At 42.5% G+C, this 23741-nt stretch overlaps 1 protein-coding gene across 6 annotated transcripts in view; it reads left to right on the top strand.

The window, feature by feature from the left end:
* The first annotated feature begins 370 nt into the window (after nucleotides 1–370).
* ENPP2 (ectonucleotide pyrophosphatase/phosphodiesterase 2) overlaps nucleotides 371–23741 on the top strand; it is a 108118-nt gene continuing 84747 nt past the window's right edge. The window contains exon 1 of one of the 6 annotated variants that reach the window (XM_073794693.1): nucleotides 371–1154. In XM_073794693.1, coding sequence (XP_073650794.1) covers nucleotides 918–1154 — 237 coding nt within the window. In that variant the 5' untranslated portion in view covers nucleotides 371–917. The remainder of the gene's footprint in view (nucleotides 1155–23741) is intronic. The other 5 variants (XM_073794690.1, XM_073794689.1, XM_073794692.1 and 2 more) reach the window with 5 other exon arrangements.

The raw sequence follows: 23741 nt of genomic DNA, 5'->3' as shown, positions 1-23741 counted from the left end.
TAGCATTTTGCCATCTGGAAGGACCCAGAAAAAGGAGGGAAAAAGGCTCTGGTCATGACTAGTGACAGACTCTCGAAGCAGCCTCAGGAACCCCTAGGCTTGTACCAGCACTTCAGAGTTGCCCGTCTGGTTCCTATAGCATTCTTTCAGCAGCTGGTAAAGAGAAAAAATTAGACCATAAAGAAACGTGGTCCATGAACTCAAGATATCTGTGGATATCCTTAACCAAAACAGCTATTATTTTAAAACACTTCCTAACGCTTTTATAATCCAAACATTAAAATGTTCTATAGTTACTCTTGCTGTATATTATGCATTATGACATGTGCTTACGTGTTATAATTAAGTTACTGGGGTGGGTCACCCAGCAGGGAGGTGGGTGCTTTGTGGATGCGGACAGGATGTGATTGAGAAGACTCAGATTTCACTTTCTGGTTGGGTGATTGGGCAAATGTCTTATTTTTCTGGAGCTTCTTTTTCTTTATGTGTAAAATGGTAGTAATAGGAGAGTCTTCCTGTCATTGTTTGGGAGGCCAAGTGACAGCATGATTGTCACAAGCCCTTTGTCAATTGTAGCATGCTTTAGGGGAAAAAATGGGGGTATTATTTTCCAGAGTGTTAGAGGAATTTATACAACATACTGCTCGCGTTTAACCTGGGAATGCTAATTCAGGGAAGTCATCAACAACACGGCAGGAAACTTCGGCAGCAAAATCCTTTCGGAAACCCCGGATAAAGAATCCGGCAGAATGAGGGAGAAATGGCAAATCAAACCTCACAGAGACTCTCCTTGAAAGATTACGGGATGAAAAATTAACTTGGCACTGTTGGGGGTGGGAATGCGGACGGCTGCTCTGGATGCCCGGTCTTCAGCCTCCGGTCACTTTCCTTCCCCAAAGCCATTTTAGTCAAAGGTCATGTGTGAGTCTTGTCAAAGGCCAGCTTCCAATGGAATCATTGTCCCCCGGGACAGCGGCCCCCTGACTACATCTGCATTGGAGAAATCCCAAAAGCAAACGGCCCAGTGCAAACAAGAGCAGCCCGAGGCAGCCGTCCCGGGGCAGAGCTCACAGCAGAGGCCGCGTCCGCAGCGCCCGGGCCGGAGCAGGCGCCCAGACGGCCGCAGCAATGAGCCGCCGCGCCGAGCGGGTACGGTAGGCGCCTCCCTCTCCCCGTCCTCCATTGCTTGGGCTCCCGGGTCCCAGCTGCTGTTCTGTCAGCCGAGAAACCTTGCAAAGGGCCTCCGGATGTGCCGGAAAGCGGTCCCCGTTGGGCTGCGTTCCCGTGCACTCAGCTGCAGCGATTTCCAGGCGCGCGAGATGCAGAGCGGAACTCATTTCGAGCTTTGGTTGCCAGGGAATGTTTGGGTTTGTAAATATGTATCTCGTTTCTGGAAACCCAGCCGGTAGTCCCTGCAGAGAGGGGCCGTGGACGAGTCTCCGGTCACCGCGGCTGGAACCTGTGCCAAGTGGGAGCTCCCCTGGGCGCAGCGGGTCTCGGGGCTCGGGGAGCTCGGTCCTCCGGGGCCGCGAGAGGGCTCGGCGTTTGGTGGATTACCTGTTGGACCAGGGCTTTGCGGAGAGGATAGGGATTTTTAAAGTCATCTGCTTCTGTAATGTGCTGTGGGATCCCACACTTGACTCCAAAGGCAACAGACATCTCGCAGATGGAGGGAGCCCGTTCCACATGGCCGGGTCCCCTCGGGGGCTCCACAAAGGGAAGGTGTTGCCCGGCGTGCACACAGCCGGCGGCGGCACAGCCAGCCCCCTCGGCCCTTTGTACTTCACTATTTGAACAAGCTGACTTTCAAATGAATCTGGCTCGGTTTTGGAGAAGAGTTGAGGGAACCCGGAGTCTCAGCTGAGCAGGGGTGCTTCTGATCCGGACTTGGAAATCTCGCAGGGCAAATACGGCAGGTGGGGAGGGTCGGAAGGGGCAGCCGGCGTTCAGGTGCGAGCGGTGGGTCCAAGGCTTTCGATGGCTGTCCTGCTACACACTCTGGTTTCATTTTAACAGGTTCAGCCCCGAACCGAGCCGCTTCTCACTGATAAAGACAATGAAAACAAAAGCCTTTCTAGCGCTCAGCAGGACGCAGAGAGGGAAGCCGGTTCTGGCATTTGTTTATGAATTTTTCACCCAGCCAGGTCTGCCGGGAATAGGACGTCTTCCTCACTTCAGTCAATCGGTGTTTGTTGAGTTTCTGCACTTCCTCTCTAGCTGAAAAATTTTTTTCTCCTTTACCTTCCCACCAAACGTTCTTTATTTAAATAAACAAATTTATTTAATTTTTGGCTGCGTTGGGTCTTGGTTGCTGCACTCAGGATTTCTCTAGTTGCAACGAGCCGGGGCTACTCTTCATCGTGGTGCCCGCGATGCGGGCTTCAGGAGTTGTGGTTCGCAGGCTCTAGACCACAGGCTCAATAGTTGCTCTGCGGCATGTGGGATCTTCCCGGACCAGGGCTTGAACCGGTGTCCCCTGCTTTGGCAGGTGGATTCTTAACCACTGAGCCACCAGGGAAGTCTGCCCCACCAAACTTCTTGAACGAGTGGGTGACATTCACCATCTCAATGCCCCCACTACCCAGTAACTTGCTCATCCACAGTCAATGGCTTCTGCCCTCCCTTCTGAAGACAAACCTTGGCCAGGGCCACCAGAGAACTCTTGGGAGCTAAGCCAGAGAGTGTGTTGTGTTCAACCTCCCCCAAGTCTTCTCTGTGTCATTTTGAACTGTTGGCCATCCCCCACACCATCCCTCTCTTTCTTTCTTTCTTTTTTTTTATTAAACTCTGTCCTGGATTCTTTGATACCACACTTCCCTGGTTTTCCTCTGACCTTCTGAGTTTCACTTAACGCCTCTAAAGTTCTTCCCTTCATCAGCATTGGTGTGCCCCTGTGTTCCTTGACTCTCTTCCCTTTCCATCCAGTAGTCTCCCTAGGAAACCTCTTCCACCCCCGTGGGTTCACCCACTACATACAAATCTATAGCCTATCCAGATATTTCTCCTAAATACCAACCTTTTTCTATAGAGCATCTCCACTTTAAGGAGCATCTCCACTTTAAGGTGCATCTCCATGGAGCACCTTAAAATCAACATGTTCAAATTGAATTTGTCTGCTCTCATTCTCTCCCAGGCCTGCTTCTCCTTTTCTATTCTCCAGTGCTCAAATGGCATCCCTAATTGTCCAAGCCAGACATGACAGAATCATCCTAGACAGAATCATCATTCCTCTCTTTCATTCATGACACCTAGTCCTATCTGCTCTCCCTGCTTAATGCATTTCATACACATACCTGCGTCTCCAGCTCAGCTTCCACTGTTTTAGTGTAAGTCAATACCACCCCAAATTTGATTCTGGTCACAACTTTCTGTTAGTCTCATTTGAGGCCACTACTACCCATCCCCATGCCCCCTGTCTTGTCACCATACTGTATCAAATGGTCTTTCTAAAATGCAATATGATCATGCAGATCTTTTTTGAAAAGTCTACCGTGGATTTCTATTTTTTTCCTTTTGAGAATAATGTTGATGTACACAGGTTCTCTGGGACTTGCCTTTCTCTTCCCTTTTATCTCTCATCAGTCACTCCCTCTACACATGTTATGCACATTTTAATACATACTTTATGCATGTTGTATGCAAATTTATGCATATCAAGCTATTTACTAAACATGACTTTCCTCTTTGTCCTTCTCTTAGGTCTAACTTCTATTTTTCCCTAAGGACTCAGCTGAGAGCCACTTTCTCTTGGAGACCGCCCCTCATCCTTCAGAATGGGTGGGTGGCTCTCCCCTTTTTTCCCAGAGCTTCCTCTGTTCCTTCTATCAGAGCATTTACCATTCTTTTTTGCAAGTATCTATTTACTTGTCTGTCCTCCACTGGTCTGTAGACTCCTCGAGGGCTGGCATCAGCTCTGTTTGTCTGAGCATACTTCGAGCCTATAGCCTGGACCCAATGAGGATGCTCAGTAAATTTGTGGGAATTCTTGTACAATTCTTGTCAATGACTATGATCTCCAGGCATTGAATAAGATGAAAGATACAATGTATAATACAACATGGTAAAGAATGAAGAATGAAAGTCAACCCTGATTATCAGGAAAAGGTGTAGTCTTCCAATTATTTAACAGAAGAAAGGTGTAGACTTTCTGGGTACTTAAGATAATCCCCCAACTCTCCAGATCTACCAGCTCCCTCTCCCATCCACATCTCAGTGGCTTTCTCCTACTGCTGTCCACATCTATCCCAACCTTGCCCAAGGCTGGGAAAAGCTGCACAAAAAGCTGTTTGCAATTTTGCTTTGGCTTTGTGAAAGCGAGGGAACTGTTTTCAGTATAGTACCTGGCCCAGGAAGAGGTTGAAGACCAAGCTAGGTGGACTTGTAAGAGAGCCTTCTGATAAGCTGATATCAAAGATACAAGCTGGCATCTTTTGATACCAGAAGGAAGGCTCAGAAGGGACCAACAGGTGAGATCTCTAAGAGCTGCTAGAGAGTGATGGAGGCTACAGATAAAAACATTCAGTTTGATTTTCTAAAGAAATTTGTGCATTTGAAACTCTAGACAGAGGTGAATGATGATGAAGAGAGTTATTTAAACGGCAGATTATTCTTGTTTGGAGCCACAGTCCTCGTGGGACTCAAATGTACATTACTATCCTCAGAAAAAATGCACAATATACAAACATGGTACTTTCCATAAATTTTCAGGAGGTTCGTACAAGCCTACTCTTGGAACCCCTTGTGTTGTCATGAACCTCGGGTTAAGAATCTTGAATCAAAGAATTCATTCAGGGCTTCCCTGGTGGCGCAGTGGTTGAGAATCTGCCTACTAATGCAGGGGACACGGGTTCGAACCCTGGTCTGGGAAGATCCCACATGCCACGGAGCAACTAAGCCCGTGCGCCACAACTACTGAGCATGCGCGTCTGGAGCCTGTGCTCCGCGACAGGAGAGGCCGCGATAGTGAGAGGCCTCCACACCGCGATGAAGAGTGGCCCCCGCTCGCCACAACTAGAGAAAGCCCTCGTACAGAAACGAAGACCCAACACAGCAAAAATAAATTAATTAATTAATAAACTCCTACCCCCAACATCTTAAAAAAAAAAAAGAATTCATTCATTCAACAGATATTTGGGAGAGTGGGTGGTGATTAATAGGAACCCACGTAAGTCCAATAATGCATACTCTCTCTTTTAGAGGATCTCAGTGTAATGTGTGGTATTCAGTTTGGAGTCACAGGACTTGGGCTCATGTCCCTGCTTTGGCACTTGCTCGTTGTGTGACTTTCTCTCTGAATGATAGTTTTAGCATCTATTAAAAAGGATAGTAGGTGTTGGAAATGGTGACTAAAATAAAGTTTGTGAAAATACCTGGAACATGGTTATACTCACTTAACATTAATCAATTCAAACACCTTGGTTTTAGGAAGGGCCCAGATCCTGTGATATTCTTCTGGATTAGAAGCATGCACGTGGGCCGGATTAATGACAGGATGCGTTTACTAAAGAATAGCTGATTGACAGATGGACGTCTTTAGGATGGTATGCTACTGCGGTCCATCTTCATTCCTGTTTTATTCAATATTCTTAACATCCATGAAGGCATAGCACACTGATCACATTTGCTCAGACAAAAGGCATAAGGATTGGGAGTCCAGAAGTTATCAATTAGTTGTAGCATACTTTGACTTTTTATTTTTAGAAGCAGTGTGCAAAAATAGATATGAAATATATCATGCATGGCTGCCAAAAATCAATTGCAAATTATTGGGTGTGTGTGACAGAGAGAGAGAGAGAGAGAGAGAGAGAGAGAAAAGAGGGAAAGTTAAAGACAGAAGTGGTGGCTTCATGTAGTTAAGGTTTAGGGATTTAAACTGACAATAAATCAACCATGAGATGTTTCTTCTAAAATAATGTTAGGGGGCTTCTCTGGTGGCGCAGTGGTTGAGAATCCGCCTGCTAATGCAGGGGACACGGGTTTGAGCCCTGGTCCGGGAAGATCCCACATGCCGCGGAGCAACTAGGCCCGTGAGCCACAACTACTGAGCCTGCACGTCTGGAGCCTGTGCTCCACAACAAGAGAGGCCGCGATAGTGAGAGGCCCGCACACAGTGATGAAGAGTGGCCCCCGCTTGCCACAACTAGAGAAAGCCCTCGCACAGAAATGAAGACGCAACACAGCAAAAATAAATTAATTCATTAATAAACTCCTACCCACAACATCTTCTTTAAAAAAATAAATAAATAAAATAAAATAATGTTAGGTTTTATTAAAAGAGGTATGGTGTATAGCACATGGAAAACAATAGACCTTCTAATCTGTATTATGCAGACCACATTTAGAACAATTGTACCTGGTTCTGGGTGCTACACATTAACACATTTTTTGAGCACATACATATATACACACACACACACACACACACACGTGCGCATACACACACGCACACACACGTGCATACTATTTGCCAATCACTGTGCTAGACACTTATGACAACTGCTGAAAAGAGCAGACCTGCTCCCAGAGTTCACAATATAGCAAAGGTGTTAGATGAATAAGCAGGTGATTTTAATTAAATGTTTTACTTGTATAATAGGGGAAGCTTAGGTCCCTGAGGAACCACTTAAGAAGGGGTTTTTAATCCAGACTTAATGGAATTGGGGTAGACTTTCCAGAGGCAGTGATGTTTAAATTGAAACCCAAAAGCTGAGTAGGGGTTATCAAGGCGCAGGTGGTATAGGGAAGAGGGTTCCAAGTGCAGGTGACAGTAACTTCCATAGGGCAAAAGTCCTGTGCAAGGAACTGAGAGAAGGGATACACACACAGAGGAGAGGGGATGAGGGAGATGAGACTAGAGTGGTGGTCGGGGATAGAACTTCATGCTCTGAAGCCGTAATCTATCCTGAGAAGAACAGGGAGCCATTGAAGGTCGTAAGCACAGCAGGGTCACAATCAGTTTTGTGTTTTGGAAAGGTCAATATGGACAAAGCGTTGGAGGGATGGTCAATGAGAGAGAGAGAAAGAGAGAGAGAGAGAGGGAGAGAAATGACATAGGAGGAGTTATTATAGTATAAGCAGGAAGGGATGGTGGCTCCAACAAAGATGGTAGCAGGGAGATGACAAGAGAGGAACATTTTAAAAACTAATTAGGAGACACAAAGCAAATAGTGACAGGGCTTCCCTGGTGGCGCAGTGGTTGAGAGTCCGCCTGCCGATGCAGGGGACGCGGGTTCGTGCCCCGGTCCGGGAGGATCCCACATACCGCGGAGCGGCTGGGCCCGTGAGCCATGGCCGCTGGGCCTCCGCGTCAGGAGCCTGTGCTCCGCAACGGGAGAGGCCACGGCAGTCAGAGGCCCGCGTACCGCACACACAAAAAAGAAAAAAAAGCAAATAGTGACAAACTTCAGGGATGCTGTAGGAAGGATGTCTGTAGGACATTTAACCTGCAAAGGAGAAAGTCTAGAGAGCTATAGTATCTGTCTTTACATCTTTCACTCTCCATGGGAAGAGAGATTAGTATTGTGCTTTTCTCTCTGAGATGGCAGTGCTGGGCCAAATGGGTGGGAGATACAGGGAGATAAATTTCAGCTCAATACAATGAAGAATTTTCTAACAGAGCTGTTCCAAGGCAATGCATTCTTTGTCACAGAGATATTTAAACAAAGGCTTGATAAATATGCTTGGAAATTTTGGACAGGCAGGGATGGGGTGGCCAAGCTGGAGGGCATTGACATTTCCTTTCAACCCCAGGATTCCAAGACTGTGTGTATGAAGTTCAAATATCTTACTTAGGCTGGCACTTAAGGCTCACTGTGACCCAGCCCTTTGTAGGGAAGTCTTATGTCCCGGTTTCCCTGTATAATCCTAGTGCATGCCTGGTGTCTCCTAGTAGCTATTATGAGCACTCAACGTTCACTCTCAAAAGGTCCTAGTTTGAACAATAAATTTTATGATCATCCATCCCTTGACTTAATGTTCCTGCCTCATGCCCTGGCATTCTGTGAGAAACCTTACAAACAACTCATACTGAAGTTTTTGTTACTCCCGGAGGAAACCTGGCATTTTGCTGCCTGTTTGTTTACTTAGGCCGTTTCCTATGTCAGGAATACTCCTCCTCTGTGCATTCTGCATCCTTCATTGAGAATATACTTTTTCATCAAGGCCTTTTTATAACACCACGGGTTGCATTAAAGTGCTAAGTACATAATTATTTGTATAAATATTTGATCTCCCCCTATTATCCCCTAGGAGTCCAGTACTAAGATCTGTGAAAAATAGTCAGCCAGTGGTATGAATGGTACAATGTGTAAGGCAGTAACGTTTCAGAAGGAAATTCCCATTTATTAGAAAAAATCATATTTTCATTTTTAAAGTGATTCATGCATTTTGTAGAAAAAGTTTAAATTAAGGAAAGTACCAGGAAGAAACAAAGAATTGTCTACAATCGTAGCACCTATAGATAAGCATGTGAACATTTCAGTGAATATCCCTTCTATATTCTTTTATGCACATGTAGTCTTAAAATTGGAATCATGCATATCCTTCTGTAACCTGCTTTTCACTAAAATATACCAAGTGTGTTACCCCATGTCATTATATATTTTTCAAAAACGTGGTCTTTGGGGGGTGGTGAATTGTGTTCCATTCTGTAGCTGTCTCATGTTTTGTTTAACTAACTTCTGGTGGACATCAGGTTGTTTCTATCTTTTGATGTTACAAATAATGCTTTGATGACCCTCTGAGACATACATCCATGTACCCATATATCCATCTGTATGGGACATTTACATTTTCTAAAATTGCAAGATAGTTGACCAAAAACTGATATTGAGTTGCTAAGAAAGCATGAGTTTAAAAAAGGTCTAATTTTACTTTAAAAACTTCACTATTATTCTATGTTATATAAATCTATTATATATGAGATATTATGTGCATGTGTGTGTGTGTGTCTCCACTTATTAATTCTCTAATTTCATGAAGGTATCTGATTTGAAAATGTATCAACAATCTGTGGGCTTGATGCAGAAGTGAGAGATAACAAGTGAATACATTTCTTGAACAATGAATTGAGCTTGAAATCTAAAAACTTCAGTGACTGTATCAGGGTGACAAATTTTTGTTTCCAAGCTAAATATAAGGAGAAGTGATGACATGTATGTTGCAGGATAAAGAGAATTCTCTGAAAAGAGAGACACTGCCTAATGTTCTGGTGTCTGGAGGAGATATGTGGCCATGGTCTTAGATCTTTATTCTAAAGTAAATAATTCATCTTCTTAGACACTCAAGGAGCAGGTAGGTCTCCACTGTAGAGTGAAATGTTTCATCTGAGAAGCAGGCCTTGGTTGGGAAACACTGTGAATCAGTTTGGTGACTTTTTAACAAAATAAATGAAAGATCTTGTCATGGGTTGATTTGTATCTATCTGCCACTCCTTGAAGTCCTAACCCCCAATACCTTTAAATGCGATCTTATTTGGAGATAAGTTCCATATTAGTCAGGGTTCTCCAGAGAAACAGGATCAATAGGATATACACTTGACCCTTGAACAGCACAGGTTTGAACTGTGTGAGTCCACTTATACATGGATTTTTTTCAATAAATATGTACTACATTTCTACTCAGTCTGAAGCTGGTTGAATCCATAGGTGCGGAACTGTGGGTACAGAAGGCTGACTATAAAGTTATACATGAGTTTTCGACTGCTCTGAGGGTCAGCACCCAACCTTGAGTTGTTCAAGGGTCAACTATATACATATATCTATGTATATATGTATTGGCTCACACGAGCATGGAGGCTGAGAGGACCATTGATGTGTTGTCTTCAAGCTGGAGAACCAGGAAAACTGGTGGTGTAATTCACTTTGAGTCGAAAGAATTGCGGGGTTAGTGGTGTAAGTCCCAGTCTGAGTCCAAAGGTTTGAGAATCAGGAGCACTGATACTGAGGGCAGAAGGAGATGGATGTCCCAACTCAAGCAAAGAGAGAAAATTCACTCTTCCTCTATCTTTTTGTTCGATTCAAGCCCTCAGTGGGATGGATGGTGCTCACCAGCCTCGTTAAGGGTGATTTTTAAAAAAAATTTATTTATTTTATTTACTTTCCTCATTTTTTTGGATGTGTCGGGACTTAGTTGCGGCACATGGGATCTTTGTTGAGGCACATGGGATCTTCTGTTACGGCGCACAGTCTCTTCGTTGTGGTGCACAGGCTTCTCTCTAGTGGCGTGCGGGTTTTCTCTCTCTAGTTGTGGCGGCTTGTAGTTTGCAGCACATGGGCTGTCTCATTGAGGTGTGTGAGCTCAATAGTTGTGGCGGGCAGGCTTAGTTGCCCCGCGGCATGTGGGATCTCAGTTCCCTGACCAGGGATGGAACACGTATCCTCTGCATTGGAAGGTGGATTGTTTACCACTGGACCACCAGGGAAGTCCCGAGGGTGATCTTCTTTACTCAATCAATTCAAATGCTAGTCGCTTCCAGAAACACCCCGCAGACACCCCTAGAAATGTTTTGGCAGCTATAGGGGCATCACTTAGCCCAAACACATCGACACATAACAATTAACCATCATAGGGTCTTTACAGAGGTAATCAAAGTAGAGTGAGGTCATCAGGGTGGGCCCTAATCCAATAGGACTGGTGTCCTTATAAAAAGGGGAAATTCAACACAGAGACATGGAAGAAGATGATGGGAAGAGACACAGAGAGAAGATGGCCATCTACAAAGCCAAAGAAAAGGGGCCTGGAACAGATCCCTCCCTCACAGCCCTCAGAAGGAACCAACCCTTCTGACACCTTGATTTTGGACATCTAAGCCTCCAGCACTGAGAGTCAGTACATTTCTGTTATTTAAGCCATCCAGTTTGTGATACTTTCTTATGGCTTAATACAGATTTGAATTAATATAGATTTCATGAGAGCATAATCCCCTTAGCATGGCTTCAGCTGGTAACAATACAACATTATTTTGCTCTTTGGTAACCAGAGATTATGGTGTTGTCCCTAGGAATGACAGCTGACGATATATTGCTGTTTCAGTCAGCAAATATTTTCATTACCGTGATCTCCTTTGACCCTGATCAAAGCCTAAGAGATGGGCATTCTTACATCTCTGTAAGAATGCCCATTAGGGATAGGAAACAGAGGCTCAGAGAGACTAAGTGAATTATTCAAAGTTGCAAAGCTTGGAAGAGGTAGACCTGAAACTCAGATATTGGCTTCTGGATACTAAATACCACACTAGTTTAATGAAAACACAATGCTTTTCACCTTCATGGACATGTCAAATGTCATCTTCCTTCTTTAAAATTTGAAAGACACGTTTGTGGCATGCTGAGCCAGATTTTTCGTGGGTTTTTTTCCCCCCTAAATCCCCTGAGAATGATTTTATAATCCTACTTGTTGGAAGATCTCTGATTGGCTGAAGGCACCTACTCCATCCACGTCCTCATTATCAAATATTTATCAGGAATTTAGGCACCGTGTTTATGTGCACAGAATATTTCTTCTCCACATAGAAGCTTTGTTTACTGACAAAATGGGCTTTCTCAGGACACGGTTTGATTACTGACAAATCCAACTGCGAAACTTTGGATGTGTTGGATATAATTGAGTTTTTCCATCATTAATTCTGCTCAGATATTAATTCAACATAGTGACATGAGGGGCGCCAAGCAATTTCCAGGAAGCTGCTTGACTTTAATCAGCAGGAACAAATGCAAGATTATTGCACTTTTTCCTTGGGTGACCTAAGCTTGTTCTTGGCACCCGTGAACACAGAGCGCTGGTTGTCTCATAGTGTTTCAGTGGCTTCTACCCAGGGGACTTATTAGTTTTGAACCTTAGGGATAATTCCATAAGAATGTAATTCTTTCCCTCCCTGAAAGAACAAAATGTTGCTTGTGTTGGGCTATTCTTGTTATGTGATAAAACCAGTGGTTCCCAAATTGTGGAATCACAGAGATCTGTAGGTAGGGTCGTCAGATTTAGGAAAAAACGGGCAAGAGAACCAAAATACACAACAACAGTAAAACCTCCAGGATGCCCCAGTTTAACTTCAATGGCAAATAAACAAGAAATACTTTTTTAGTATAATTATGTCCCCGATATTGAAAATACTAAAAAAGTATTGTCTCTGGCAACCCTACCTATAAGGTTATATTGGGGGTAGAGTGTTGATAATTTGTCAATATTTCAAAAGTTATGAAAATTATACGTTTACACAAGTAAGACTTCAGAGGTTCCTGAAAATGTTAAATTTCCTTGATTTTGGTTGGGATTTTTTGGACCCAACTTGAAAGCACTGTCACCTCACGCTGAAACCATAATTTTATTACCGTTTTTGATGACTTGTGTTCCAGGGATCATGCAAAGCACATGCATTATCTCATGTAATCCTCAAAATCAGAGGTCGGAGGACTATAGCCTGCAGGCCAGATCCGGTCACTGCCTATCTTGTAAATAAAATTTTGTTGAAACGCAGCCACCTCGTTTGTTTCTGTATAGTTTGTGGCTGCTTTCATGCTCCAACAGCAAGTGTGTAGCTGTGATAGGAGATTGTTGTATGGCTCACAAGACCTGAAATACTTATTATTTGGCCCCTTGCAAGCAAAGTTTGCCTACACTTGCTCAAACCCACCCTTTGAAGGAGTTACCTATATTCCCATTTTTAGAATGAAAACATGAAGGCCCACAGAGTTTAAAAAACTGGGTAAGTTCTCACAGCTCTTAGAGTTCAAACTAAGGTCTGTTGAATTCCAAAACTTCTGACTACAGCTGACCCTAAGGCTGATAGTCAATTACATTTATCCTAAATGGGTTTAATAATGGAGAAACTGATTTCTGATTAAATACTGTCCATCCCAAAGATGAGGCAGAAGGAATGGGGTCGTGGTTAGGCACCCAGGCTCTGGAGCCACAATGCTTAAGCCCCAGCTCTACTGCTTAATTTCTCTGTATCTCAGTTTCCACCCTTGTGAATTGCAGATGATAATAATTCCTATATGTGTGATTGTTACTGGGGTTAAGTGAGACAATGTCTAAAAAAACGGGAAGAGCAAAAACAAAAACAAAAACAAAAACAAAACGGGAAGAGCATTTGCCGTGGTCCACTAGGCATTTATTATTTTTATTTCAAATGACTGTTTCAAAGCAAGGGTAAAATAAAGAGTTTGGAAAAGTTGGGAACATCTGCCATGGTTGATTGACAGAACAGTTCAGGCAGGAAGCTCAGAGAGCACAGCGGCCCCTACTTGTCAGATCACAGCATGGAAAGATGCTTGTCTGGCTTCTTTATACAGGCGTATCTCATTTTATTTGCTTCACTGTGCTTCGCAGATACTGTCTTCCGTTTTTCTTTACAGACTAAATGTTTGTAGCAACCCTGCATGGAACAAGTGAACGGGCACCACTTCTCCAGCAGCAATGGCTCACTTTGTGTCTCTGTCACATTTTGGTGATTCTTGCAATAGTCCAGACTTTTTAATTGTTATTATATTTGTTATGTGATCTGTGATCAGTGATCTTTGATGTGACTATTGCAAAAAGATTGCGACTTGCTGATGGCTCAGACAACAGTTAGCATTTTTTAGCAATAATGTATTTTTAAATTAAGTTATGTGCACTGATTTTTAGACACAATGCTATTGCACACTTAACAGACTACAGGATAGTGTAAACATCATTTTTATATGCCCTGGGAAACTAAAACATTTGCGTGACTTGCTTTATTGTGGTATTTGATTTATTGCAGTGGTCTGGGACCAAACCCGTAATATCTCTGAGGTGAGCTTGTAAGAGATGTCTTTGTTCTGAAAGTGTCTTTTAGTCCTTGGTTGGCCGTGTTTGCCTTGGGAAGCCGTGCTGTGAGATGTTACAGGATGTTCATCCAGTGCTCACTGGACCTTAAACCCCTTATTACTATTACCTCTGATATTTATAGCCCTAATATCCACCCCCAGTGGCTCCAAATTGACTAAAAATATAGCCAGGCTGCTGGAGAATAACCTTCTTAAATAGCACAAGACAGGCAATTGTCCTCAGAAACACCTCAATCTATAATTTAATCCTTAGGCAAAAACTAGAAAAAAAAATCAGTTTTTACCAGTATTCCTCACCCTCCAAAGCATATTTTGTGTATGGAGTCACTATGAATAAAATCTGTATGTGGACCCTGTTAAATATATTAGAATAGCCTTGATCTTTTGAGGAGACTAGGAGATAAACGTTGTTCCCTGAGAGTGATGGAATTGGATGACTTGAAAAGACTGGAAAAATCTGCAATATTGTGTATAAACCATTCAAGAGCTAAGTCAATATGTAGTCATTAAAAACATGGCCAAGACTCCTGGAGACTTTGCTTTGCAAAAGTGAAGTGGCATGAGCATGCATGGCCATTATCAGCAGGGTTTTGCAATTTCCTAGCGTGCCTGGGGTGCATGGAAACAGGAGCAAAGCAAGTAGCATTATTTTCCTAGGGTTGGCTTAGTCATCCTCTAGGATCTAGAAAATCCTTGAGAACTCTAGCCTTGGAGGTGGAGGGAGAAGCCTCCAGCAACTCTGCTGCCATTTTACAGAGAATAAAGCTGCAGGACAGTTGCCTCATCCCTTTTCTCCTCTGTCTCAATCCTCCACGCTCTGGTTACATTTCCCTTCCTCTCTCGTCACAATCTTCTTCCTTTGTTAATTCATTGAACCAACATTAATTGAATGTCTCTGTGTGCCAGGCACTGTGCCAGACTCTGGGGATAAATGAGAAGAGGCATAGACTTGGTTTCTAATCTCATGGAGTTTACAGTCTAGTGGGAGAGGCACACAGGCCAGGAGTTGTTACCGAGTCTAAGCTCATACTGCTCGCCACACAACAGGCCGATAATGGAGAGACGAGTTGCTGGGGCAAGGAAGAATGACTTTATTCAGAAAGCCAGCCAACCAGGAAGATGGCGAGCTCGTGCCCCAAAGAACTGACTTGCCTGAATTAGAATCCAGGCTCCTTTTTTACTAAAAGGGGAGGGAGTAAAGTCAAACACTTCCTGGTTCCCATCAGCCTCCGGAGGGGATGTGTTCATTTCTTCCTCCCTGTAGTCATTCACAGGTGGACCTGGTCAGGATGTTTCCTGTGAGCTAAACAAAGGTATTTTAGCTTAATGCTCATTACCTGGGAAGCAGGGTTCCCAGAGATGGGCCATTATCTATAATTTAAGCTTATAGGCAACATCCCTTTAGTGATTAACTTGTGATAGAATACGAAGGTTCTTCTCTATTACAGTTAGAGTAAGTATTGTAAGGCGTAAAGATTGGGGAGAAAGAGAATAATGACGTGTGTGTGTGTGTGTGTGTGTGTGTGTGTGTGTGTGTATGTATGTGTGTATGTGTGTGTGTGTGAAGGGTGTGGATGGGGTCAGGAAGGCCTTTCTCTGAGCTGAGAACTGAAGGCTCAGTGAGAGCAGAAAAGTCTGTTGAGTTGTTTCCAGACACAGCCAGCTAGTGAACAGTAGCCCTGAAGTTTGAACCTAGGTTTGCCTGACTTTGAGAATTCTCCACTCTTCACTAAATCTTAACCCAGAAAGAATTATACTTGCTCCCAAAATGTTTACATTTAGCTGTGTTGTCCTCCCATGAAGCAACTTGAACAACAGTAAGGAGAGAAATCATTCATCCTTCACCCCATCTGATCATTCACCATGGGCTAGCCACGATGTGTATGCAAGTGCAGAGCACAGCTGTGACCAACGCCAAGGAATGTTGAGGAAAGCATTGTTAGCCCGGACTTGGGGTGATGCGGCCAGAGTCCACATGCTCTTCAAATGCATCACAATGCCCTCTTTGCTCCAAAGGATCCTGGCCCTCATTAAAATGCAAGGCATGTGCATCCCACTTGCTTATTCCTTTCATTCCTAGACAAACACAAGTCTAATAAAGAGGCAAACAAGTGTGTCCAGGTCATAAGTCCACTTGGGAAAATGGGTATTTTGGGGAGGTTAGACTAATGCTAGCAGGTTGCCATTGCATTGTGAACTCTGAATGTCATTTGGCACTCTGGGGTTCAAGGGTAATATTGCCTGCAGTACTAATTACACACTGCAACTCACTGCCAAGGGAGGTTGAGGAGGTCTGAATGTTAGAATTGGCAGCCATATTTCTTGGGTATTTAGAGTTCTGTTTGGGGAATGTGGCTGGTCCAGATGGAGGAAGTTCAACACTTTCTATGCCAGATGTTGTGGAACTTTCAGGAGATGATGGAGAGGCAATCCCTGTCCTCAAGGAACTTTCAGTTTAGTAGGAAGAATTTCTGACAAAACAAACTCAACCCAGGAGGCAAGGTGTGGTGAAAAAATCAGGAATTTGAACCATTCAGTTTGGGTTTTCTCCACCATTACCTTGTAGTCTTGAGGAAATTATTTAACCTTTCTGAGTCTTGGTTTCTTCATTCATAAAATGGGGTTTTATAACTACTTCATGCCATTGTATAACTACCTTAATAGATGGTGACTAGTAATCACTGTTGCTGTATTTATTACTGTTAGTATCAGAATATGGCAAATTCTGCTCTAACACTGAGTGACTTTGGGCAAACTATTCAAATCTTCGTCTGTAAAATAGGATAATTCTAATGGCCTTATGTGTGTAGTTCAAGAGCTAACTGCATTCTCTCATCACTCTTACCATCCTTTTTTATTCTTTATTTGTAGCTCTTATCACTCATTGACATATTTGTATATTTTATGTCTTTTTCCATCCAAAACAATGTAAGCTCCGGCAAGAACCTGGCTGCTTCTGTTAATTGCTGGTGTCATTTGTGCCTAAATACAATGCCTGGAACATAATATGCTCTCAATAAAATATTTACTGTGTAAATGGATGAGCAAGTGAATGAATGCTAACTCCTAGGTTAAATATTTAGCCAGTTGTCGGCTCCCAGCACACGGGACCTGTCCTTGTGCTTAGTGTCATTACTAGGGGTGGAATATGGTGCGTGCCAGGCCAGGACCCAATACAGAAAGATTGCTCCCGGCCCTGTCAGGTGGTGATCTTTGTTCTTAGCACTGGCATCTTATCAACTGTGTTGTAGCTGGGAGAAGCAACCGGGTCATTGTCAATAGTAAGGTCACATGAGACTAATTGTAAAAATAAGAGTTTCAGAATTTTTATCAATTCTCAAGAAGAAGGGGAAACAGCTGCAGAAAGGGAGGAAAGTCTGGGAAAAGGAGAAAATAGCATCTTTAGCAAAATGTTTTGTCACATGGGACCATAGGCTATAAGTCTCTGACTGAGACTTACCCAGCTCCAACCCTAGAAGGCATGCAAAGCAGCTGCCTCGGTCAGATGACACGAAGATAGTACACTGGTAAAGGGCCCCAGCCTGGAGTTGGTGCCAAAGTGAGAAACTGTCCTTGACAAATTCTGTTCTGTTTCTGAATTGTTAAAGGCACTAGGAAAAGAAACTCTCAACTGCCCTTCAAGTGTGAGATCAGAGGAATTTCTTTTAAAAATAATAAAACAAAATATAGCATAGTGGACTATAGCAAGAAATACTTAGAAGCTGGACTCTGGTTAGGCAGACCCGAGTTTGGAAGCTGGATTCTGGTTAGGCAGACCCGAGTTTGAATGAACTTGTGTGAACTTGAGCAAATTACTCAAACTTCTGTGAGCCTCTGTCAAAAAGAGAAACCAATATGTACTTTGCAAGATTGAGAGAATCCAGTGAGTTCATTCCTGTACAATGTCCGGCAATTCTAGGGGCTCAATAGATGGTAGCTGTTATTGTTAACAATGAACACTACGTGGATTATTTTGCTTAATTCTGCAGTAACCCTATGAGAAGGTAAGGGGATTCTTCCCATTTTACATATGAGGAGATGGAGGTCTAGGGAGGTTTTCTAACTTAGTCAAAGCCACACAGCTAGTGAGCATCTGAGTCAGGACTCTAACCAAGCCTGAGAGCCCAGGATTTTCCTAATTAGCAAGTTGTATAACATCTCTCATAAGAGCAACAGAAGCTTAGCGGGACAACGGAAGGTCCAGGACTTCTGCATTCTCTTGCATAATACTCTAGTGGCAAGCTGGGGTTATCGGATTTCAACTTTTCAGTGGCTCTCTGTTTACAAAGCATTGTAAGAGACCTATAAGGCTGCTAGAGGCGATATAAGGTCAGCTTGTCTTATGCCTGTCTTCTAGATCCATCCAGAAGTAGATTGCTTCATATCTTAAGTCCATCAAATGATTTTGTGAAAGGTGTTCCTCCTTTTCTCAGCCCACTCCTGACAGTGTTCCCTTTAATGAGCATGAATTACATTGTGCATGCCATAGGTATTATATATCTATCTATACCTATCTGTATCTATATGTATATTTCCTTCAGGAAATGAAATAGTAAGAACAAGGTGTGTATAGGATCCTTAGCTTTCCTTTGGATTTACTCAGGAAAAATAAAACCAAGTTCTGTTTATTTAATTTAATTGAGTAGCTCTTTGCTGGTCATTATATATAGAGAGAGAACTCAGCTCCCTAAGAGAGTTGTAAGAAGAGAGAAAAATAGTAGAGGCCTAGAGTTGGAAATGACCATAAATGTTGTATAGCCAATCTTCCTTTGAATTTAGATGCTTTATAAGACCAACCTTTTCTTGAATAGTAACCATGAGTTCATTTTTTTTTTTTTTTCATGAGTTCCTTTTTTATAAGAGAACTCTGGCAGCACGGCTGGCTAGACAGTTCATTTTATTATGAGACGAAACATGCTTCTCTGTGCCTTCTAGTGTTGCTCAAGGAAGTGCAATGCCCTTCAAATATCTGAGAAAGACAACCACACCCACCTTCTCCCATCATCCACGCAAGGCACCCGGGAGGCATGGTCACAGGTTCCTCAGCCATGGGCCATGAGGGGAGCCCATTAGATATCCCTTCTCTAAATATTAGTCAGAGTGAGCCTTTTGAAACAGAAATCGGATCATGTCACTGCCTGACTCAGATCTCTCCAGTAGCTTCTCAGCACACCCAAAATGAAACATAGAGGCTCACTGGGTGACCTGGGTGGTCCTACATAAACCAGCACCTGATCCAGTCTTTGATGTCCTCTGAAATTGCTCCCCCATCTTTCACTCCACTCCAGCCACACGGGCCTTCCTGAACACCCTGAGCTGTCCCTACCTCAGAGCCCTCCCACCTGCTATTTCTCCCAAGAGACACCTGGTTCTTCCCTCACTCCATCCAGATTTTTGTTCAGAGGTCATCTCTCCAGAGAGACCACCTTTGTTGCCACCCAATTGAAAATAACTCCTCCCATTACTCTCTGTTCTCTGCTCTGCTCTGTTTTCCTTATCATTTATTAATTACCTGACATTATTATATTTCTCGCCCACTAGAATGTGAGATCCATGAGGCAGAAGTTTCGTTTTGTTCACTTTGCATTTCCAGTGCTAGATACATACAAAGTGCTCAATAAAAGTTTGTTGAATAAATGAACAAATAGATGAATGAATTAATGAATGGATTGGGTAATAGGGACTGCTCATCATCTTGGTCCTGCCTCTCTCACTGCTGTCTGGTTCTGTAGTGACCTAAAACAAGTGGTCACTTAAATGAGATATCCAGAAGTGAAAACAGTCCAGACGGAGTCCATGCAGTGCCAGGCTCAGCTGAACTTTTCTGTCCTGGATCTGAGCGGTAATTGTCTATTAGAGGAGCCTAAGGCAAAATGAGGTCATTTAGAGTTGTGGTCAAGCATAGGCTCCTATAGAACTTGCAGGTAACAAAAATTCCCAGCTTTCTTTTGTAAGGATTGTTTTCAGTTCTGGTCTCTCCTAGTGTGAAGTTTTATAACTGAATTTTGTATTCTAGTTCAAGAATCTTACCCCAGACAGATTGATCTGGCTCTCTCTCTATTTCTTCTAAAATCTTTTGACTTCAACCTGTCAAGATATTTTTGAATTTCGATTCAGTCCATGGTACGTAGTACGTGGCACCTAGCTGCTGCTGGAATACTGTGTTCAAGAACATACCCTGTATCCATGATTCAGGAATCAAGAAGCTACCATCTCTGTCACCCCCGCAGATGTCTCCTAGGGCATAGGAAGCTGGAGAATGGACACTGAAATAATGTTTCAGAAAACCTTCCACTTCCACAATCTTATTTGCACAAAGAAGCAGCTGAAAGGGGCTGAAAGAGAGATCCTGTCTTCATTCTGCTGTCCAAATCTCATGTACATAAAGACAATCTCAGCAGCATAACTGGCAGAGTCTATAAACTGTATCTATAACTCATCCTACAAAAAGCCTGCAAGACAGGAGGGCTCCCTGGAAGTGGGGTGGAGTAGAGATTGAAGGAGCCAGTTCTCAGTCTCTTCCACACATAACCCTTGCATACCTCTACAATGGAACTCATCAGAGTGTGTTTAACAGACAGTTGACTTCCATTTCTTCCGATGAAAACATGCTTTTTACCTCAATATCCCTGATACTACGTGGTACTTGGCACAGAGTAAGCTTTTACTAAGCATTAGCTTCTATTATAGGGAATGCTTACTAAATCTGTGTTGAATCCACACTATATGAATTTGTAAAACTCTCACACTCCAAAATTTAGAGCCATTGTCTGACAATGACCTGCATGCTCTCTGATCCCTTAGGAACTTTGAAATGACACGGTTATGATGCCCATGGCTCTGATCACTTCCTCATTACCAACTGATTCTTTTTTTGGGGTCAGTCTAGAATAGAAGTTAATCTGTGGCTTCTGATATGTTCTGAAATAGGAAACATTATCAAGTATCAAGGCTTATCAGACACTTATCAGATTCTCTGCTTTTAATAGAATCATGTTTCTTCTAGAAAATAGTTGAAATTCCCATTCCTTTTAGATCTTGCTAGTTTTGTAATTTTCATTGGGAAATCATGGAGAAAAGAGGGCTCCCCCACTTAATATGTACTTGAACTTGGGCAAGTTGCCCAAGTTGAGCTTGTTGACAGTGATAATAATCTGAAGGGCTTTATGAGGTTAAATAAGGCAATATATAAAAATATCTCTAGTTATGTTGCTGGGCAAAAGGCAGGCACTTACTAAATACTAGCACTTAGGGGGTGTCTGATCCATGCCAGGTATGGTACCACTCATGCATACTTGCTTTTCCCTTTTCCTTCACCCAGTCCTGAGCTGTCCTGATATCCCAACCAGAGCTACTTTAGCTCTGTGACCTTGCCTACGAGCAGCATTTCAGTTTTATTGATTGCAAAGTGGGAAGACTGAGTAAGCCTTAATTCTTCTAACTCATAGCCCTTTTTTTTTTTTAAAGAAATGTTCTTTAAATGTTAAGACACATTTTTTTAAATGAGGTATAATCAACATATCACATTATAGTCATTTCAGGTGTATAACAATGATTCGATATTTGTATATATTGAGAAATAATCACCATAGTAACTCTAGTTGAGATCCATCACCACACATAGTCACAAAACATTTTTTTCATAATGAAAACTTTTACGATCTACTCTCTTAGCAACTTTCAAATCTGCAATGCGATATTATTAACTACGGTCACCATGCTGTATGTTACACCCCCATGACTTATTTATTTTATAACAGGAAGCTTGTACCTTTTAACCCCCCTTCACCCATTTTGCCCTCCCCAACCCCCTGCCTCTGGAAACCATCAGTCTTTCTCTGTATCTTTGAGCTCCTTTTTTTTTTAGGCTCCTCCTATAAGTGAGAACATACAGTATATGTCTTTCTCTGTCCGACTTTATTTCACTTAGCATAATGCCCTCAAGGACCATCCATGTTGTTCCAAGTCATTGTTCTTAAATCCCCACAACTGTCCCACAGACTCTGGTTACTGTTTGTTGCCATTAAATTCGAGCCCCTTGAGATCTGTAGGTGAAATGACAGGGCTACAATGCCTTAGGTTTTCTTCTTAGGCTACTTTATTTGAAAGTAAAATGAAGCAGGAAACTGATGAAGCAGAATGGCAGAGACCCTGAAGTGCTCTAAAGGAGTCCCAGGAAATTCTCCTATTTTTAGGGAAGTAGAGGGTTTCATCACACATCGGGGCTAGTTAAAATAGGTCCACACCACAACTCAAAATGCTTCAGTTTTCCTGTTAATTATCAGGTTTGGAGGGTAACTGAGGTGACTCTGGAGACAGCTTTGAAGGCACTGACCCAAGCTGCAGATCAGGATTAATATTCCTTTTCTGTGGGTCCAGATGCTTTGGAATTTGCTTCACTGTGAGAATAATCTCACTAGCTCTCTTTTATTTTAGCAGCAATTTTTGAGATATAATTTATAAACCATAAAATCCATCCTTTTAAACTGAACATTTTGGTGGTTTTTAATACACTCACAGAGATGTGCAAACACCACCATAATGTAATTTTAGAACATTTTCAACACTCCAACACAAAACTTCGTATCCAAAAGCAGTCACTTCCACATCGCCTGACAACCACTAATCTACTTTCTTTCTCTATGGATTTCCCTATTGTAAGTAGTTCATATAAATGGAATCATACAGTATGTGGCCTCTGTGTCTGGCTTTTTTCACTTAGCATGATGTTTCCAAGGTCCATCCATGTTTTAGCATGTATCAGGACTTCATTCTTTTTCATAGCTGAATAACATTTAATTGTATAGATATACCAAATTTTGTTTCTCCACCCATCAGTTGAGAATTCTGCTCTGGACATTTGTGTACAAGGTTATGTGTGGACTATGTTTTCAATTCTCCTGGGTATATACCTAGGAGTGGAATTACTGGGTCATACGGTAACACTATGTTTAACATAGAGTCTAACACTTTGAGGACCTGCCAAATTGTTTTCCAAAGCTGCTGCACCACTTTGTAATCCTATCAATAATATATGAGGGTTCCAATTTTTCCACATCCTTCCTAATACTTATTCTTTTCTGTCTTTTTAATTTTAGCCATCCTGGTGGGTGTGAAGTAGTATATATTTCATTGTAGTTTTGATTTGCATTTCCCAAATGACTAATGATATTGAGCATCTTTTCATGTCCTTATTGTCCATTTATATATCTTCTTTCTAGAAATGTCTATTCTAATCCTCTGAACATTTAAAAAATTGGACTATGTGTCTTTTTATTGCTGAGTTGTAAGAATTTTTTCCATATTCTGGATACTAGACCCCTGTCGGATATATAATTTGCAATTTTTCCCCCATTCTGTGGACCATCTTTTCACTTTCTTGCCATCTTGACAATAATGTTTTTCAATCCATGAACATGATTGTCTTCCCATTTATTTAGGTCTTCTATAATATATTTCAATTATGCTGTCTGGTTTTCAGAATACAAGTCTCACACTTGCTTTGTTAAATTGATTACTAAGTATTTTAGACTTCTTGATACTATTGTAAATACAACTGCTTTCTCAATTTCATTTTAGATTGCCCATTGCTAGTGTACAAAAATACAATTGATGTTTAACATTTAGTTTGTATCATGCCATCTTCCTGAATTCATTTATTAGTTCTATTTTTTTTTTTTTTTGGTATGCGGGCCTCTCACTGCTGCGGCCTCTCCTGTTGTGGAGCACAGGCTCCGGACGCGCAGGCCCAGCACCATGGCTCACGGGCCCAGCCGCTCCACAGCATGTGGGAACCTCCTGGACCAGGGCACAAACCTGCGTCCCCTGCATCGGCAGGCAGACTCCCAACCACTGTGCCACCAGGGAAGCCCAGTTCTAATATTTTTTAAACAGATTCATTAGGATTGTCTATGTACAAGTTTATGTCAT

This window comes from Tursiops truncatus, chromosome 17, assembly GCF_011762595.2.
Source record: "Tursiops truncatus isolate mTurTru1 chromosome 17, mTurTru1.mat.Y, whole genome shotgun sequence".
Lineage (NCBI taxonomy): Eukaryota > Metazoa > Chordata > Mammalia > Artiodactyla > Delphinidae > Tursiops > Tursiops truncatus.
This window is presented reverse-complemented; position numbering and strand designations above follow the sequence as displayed.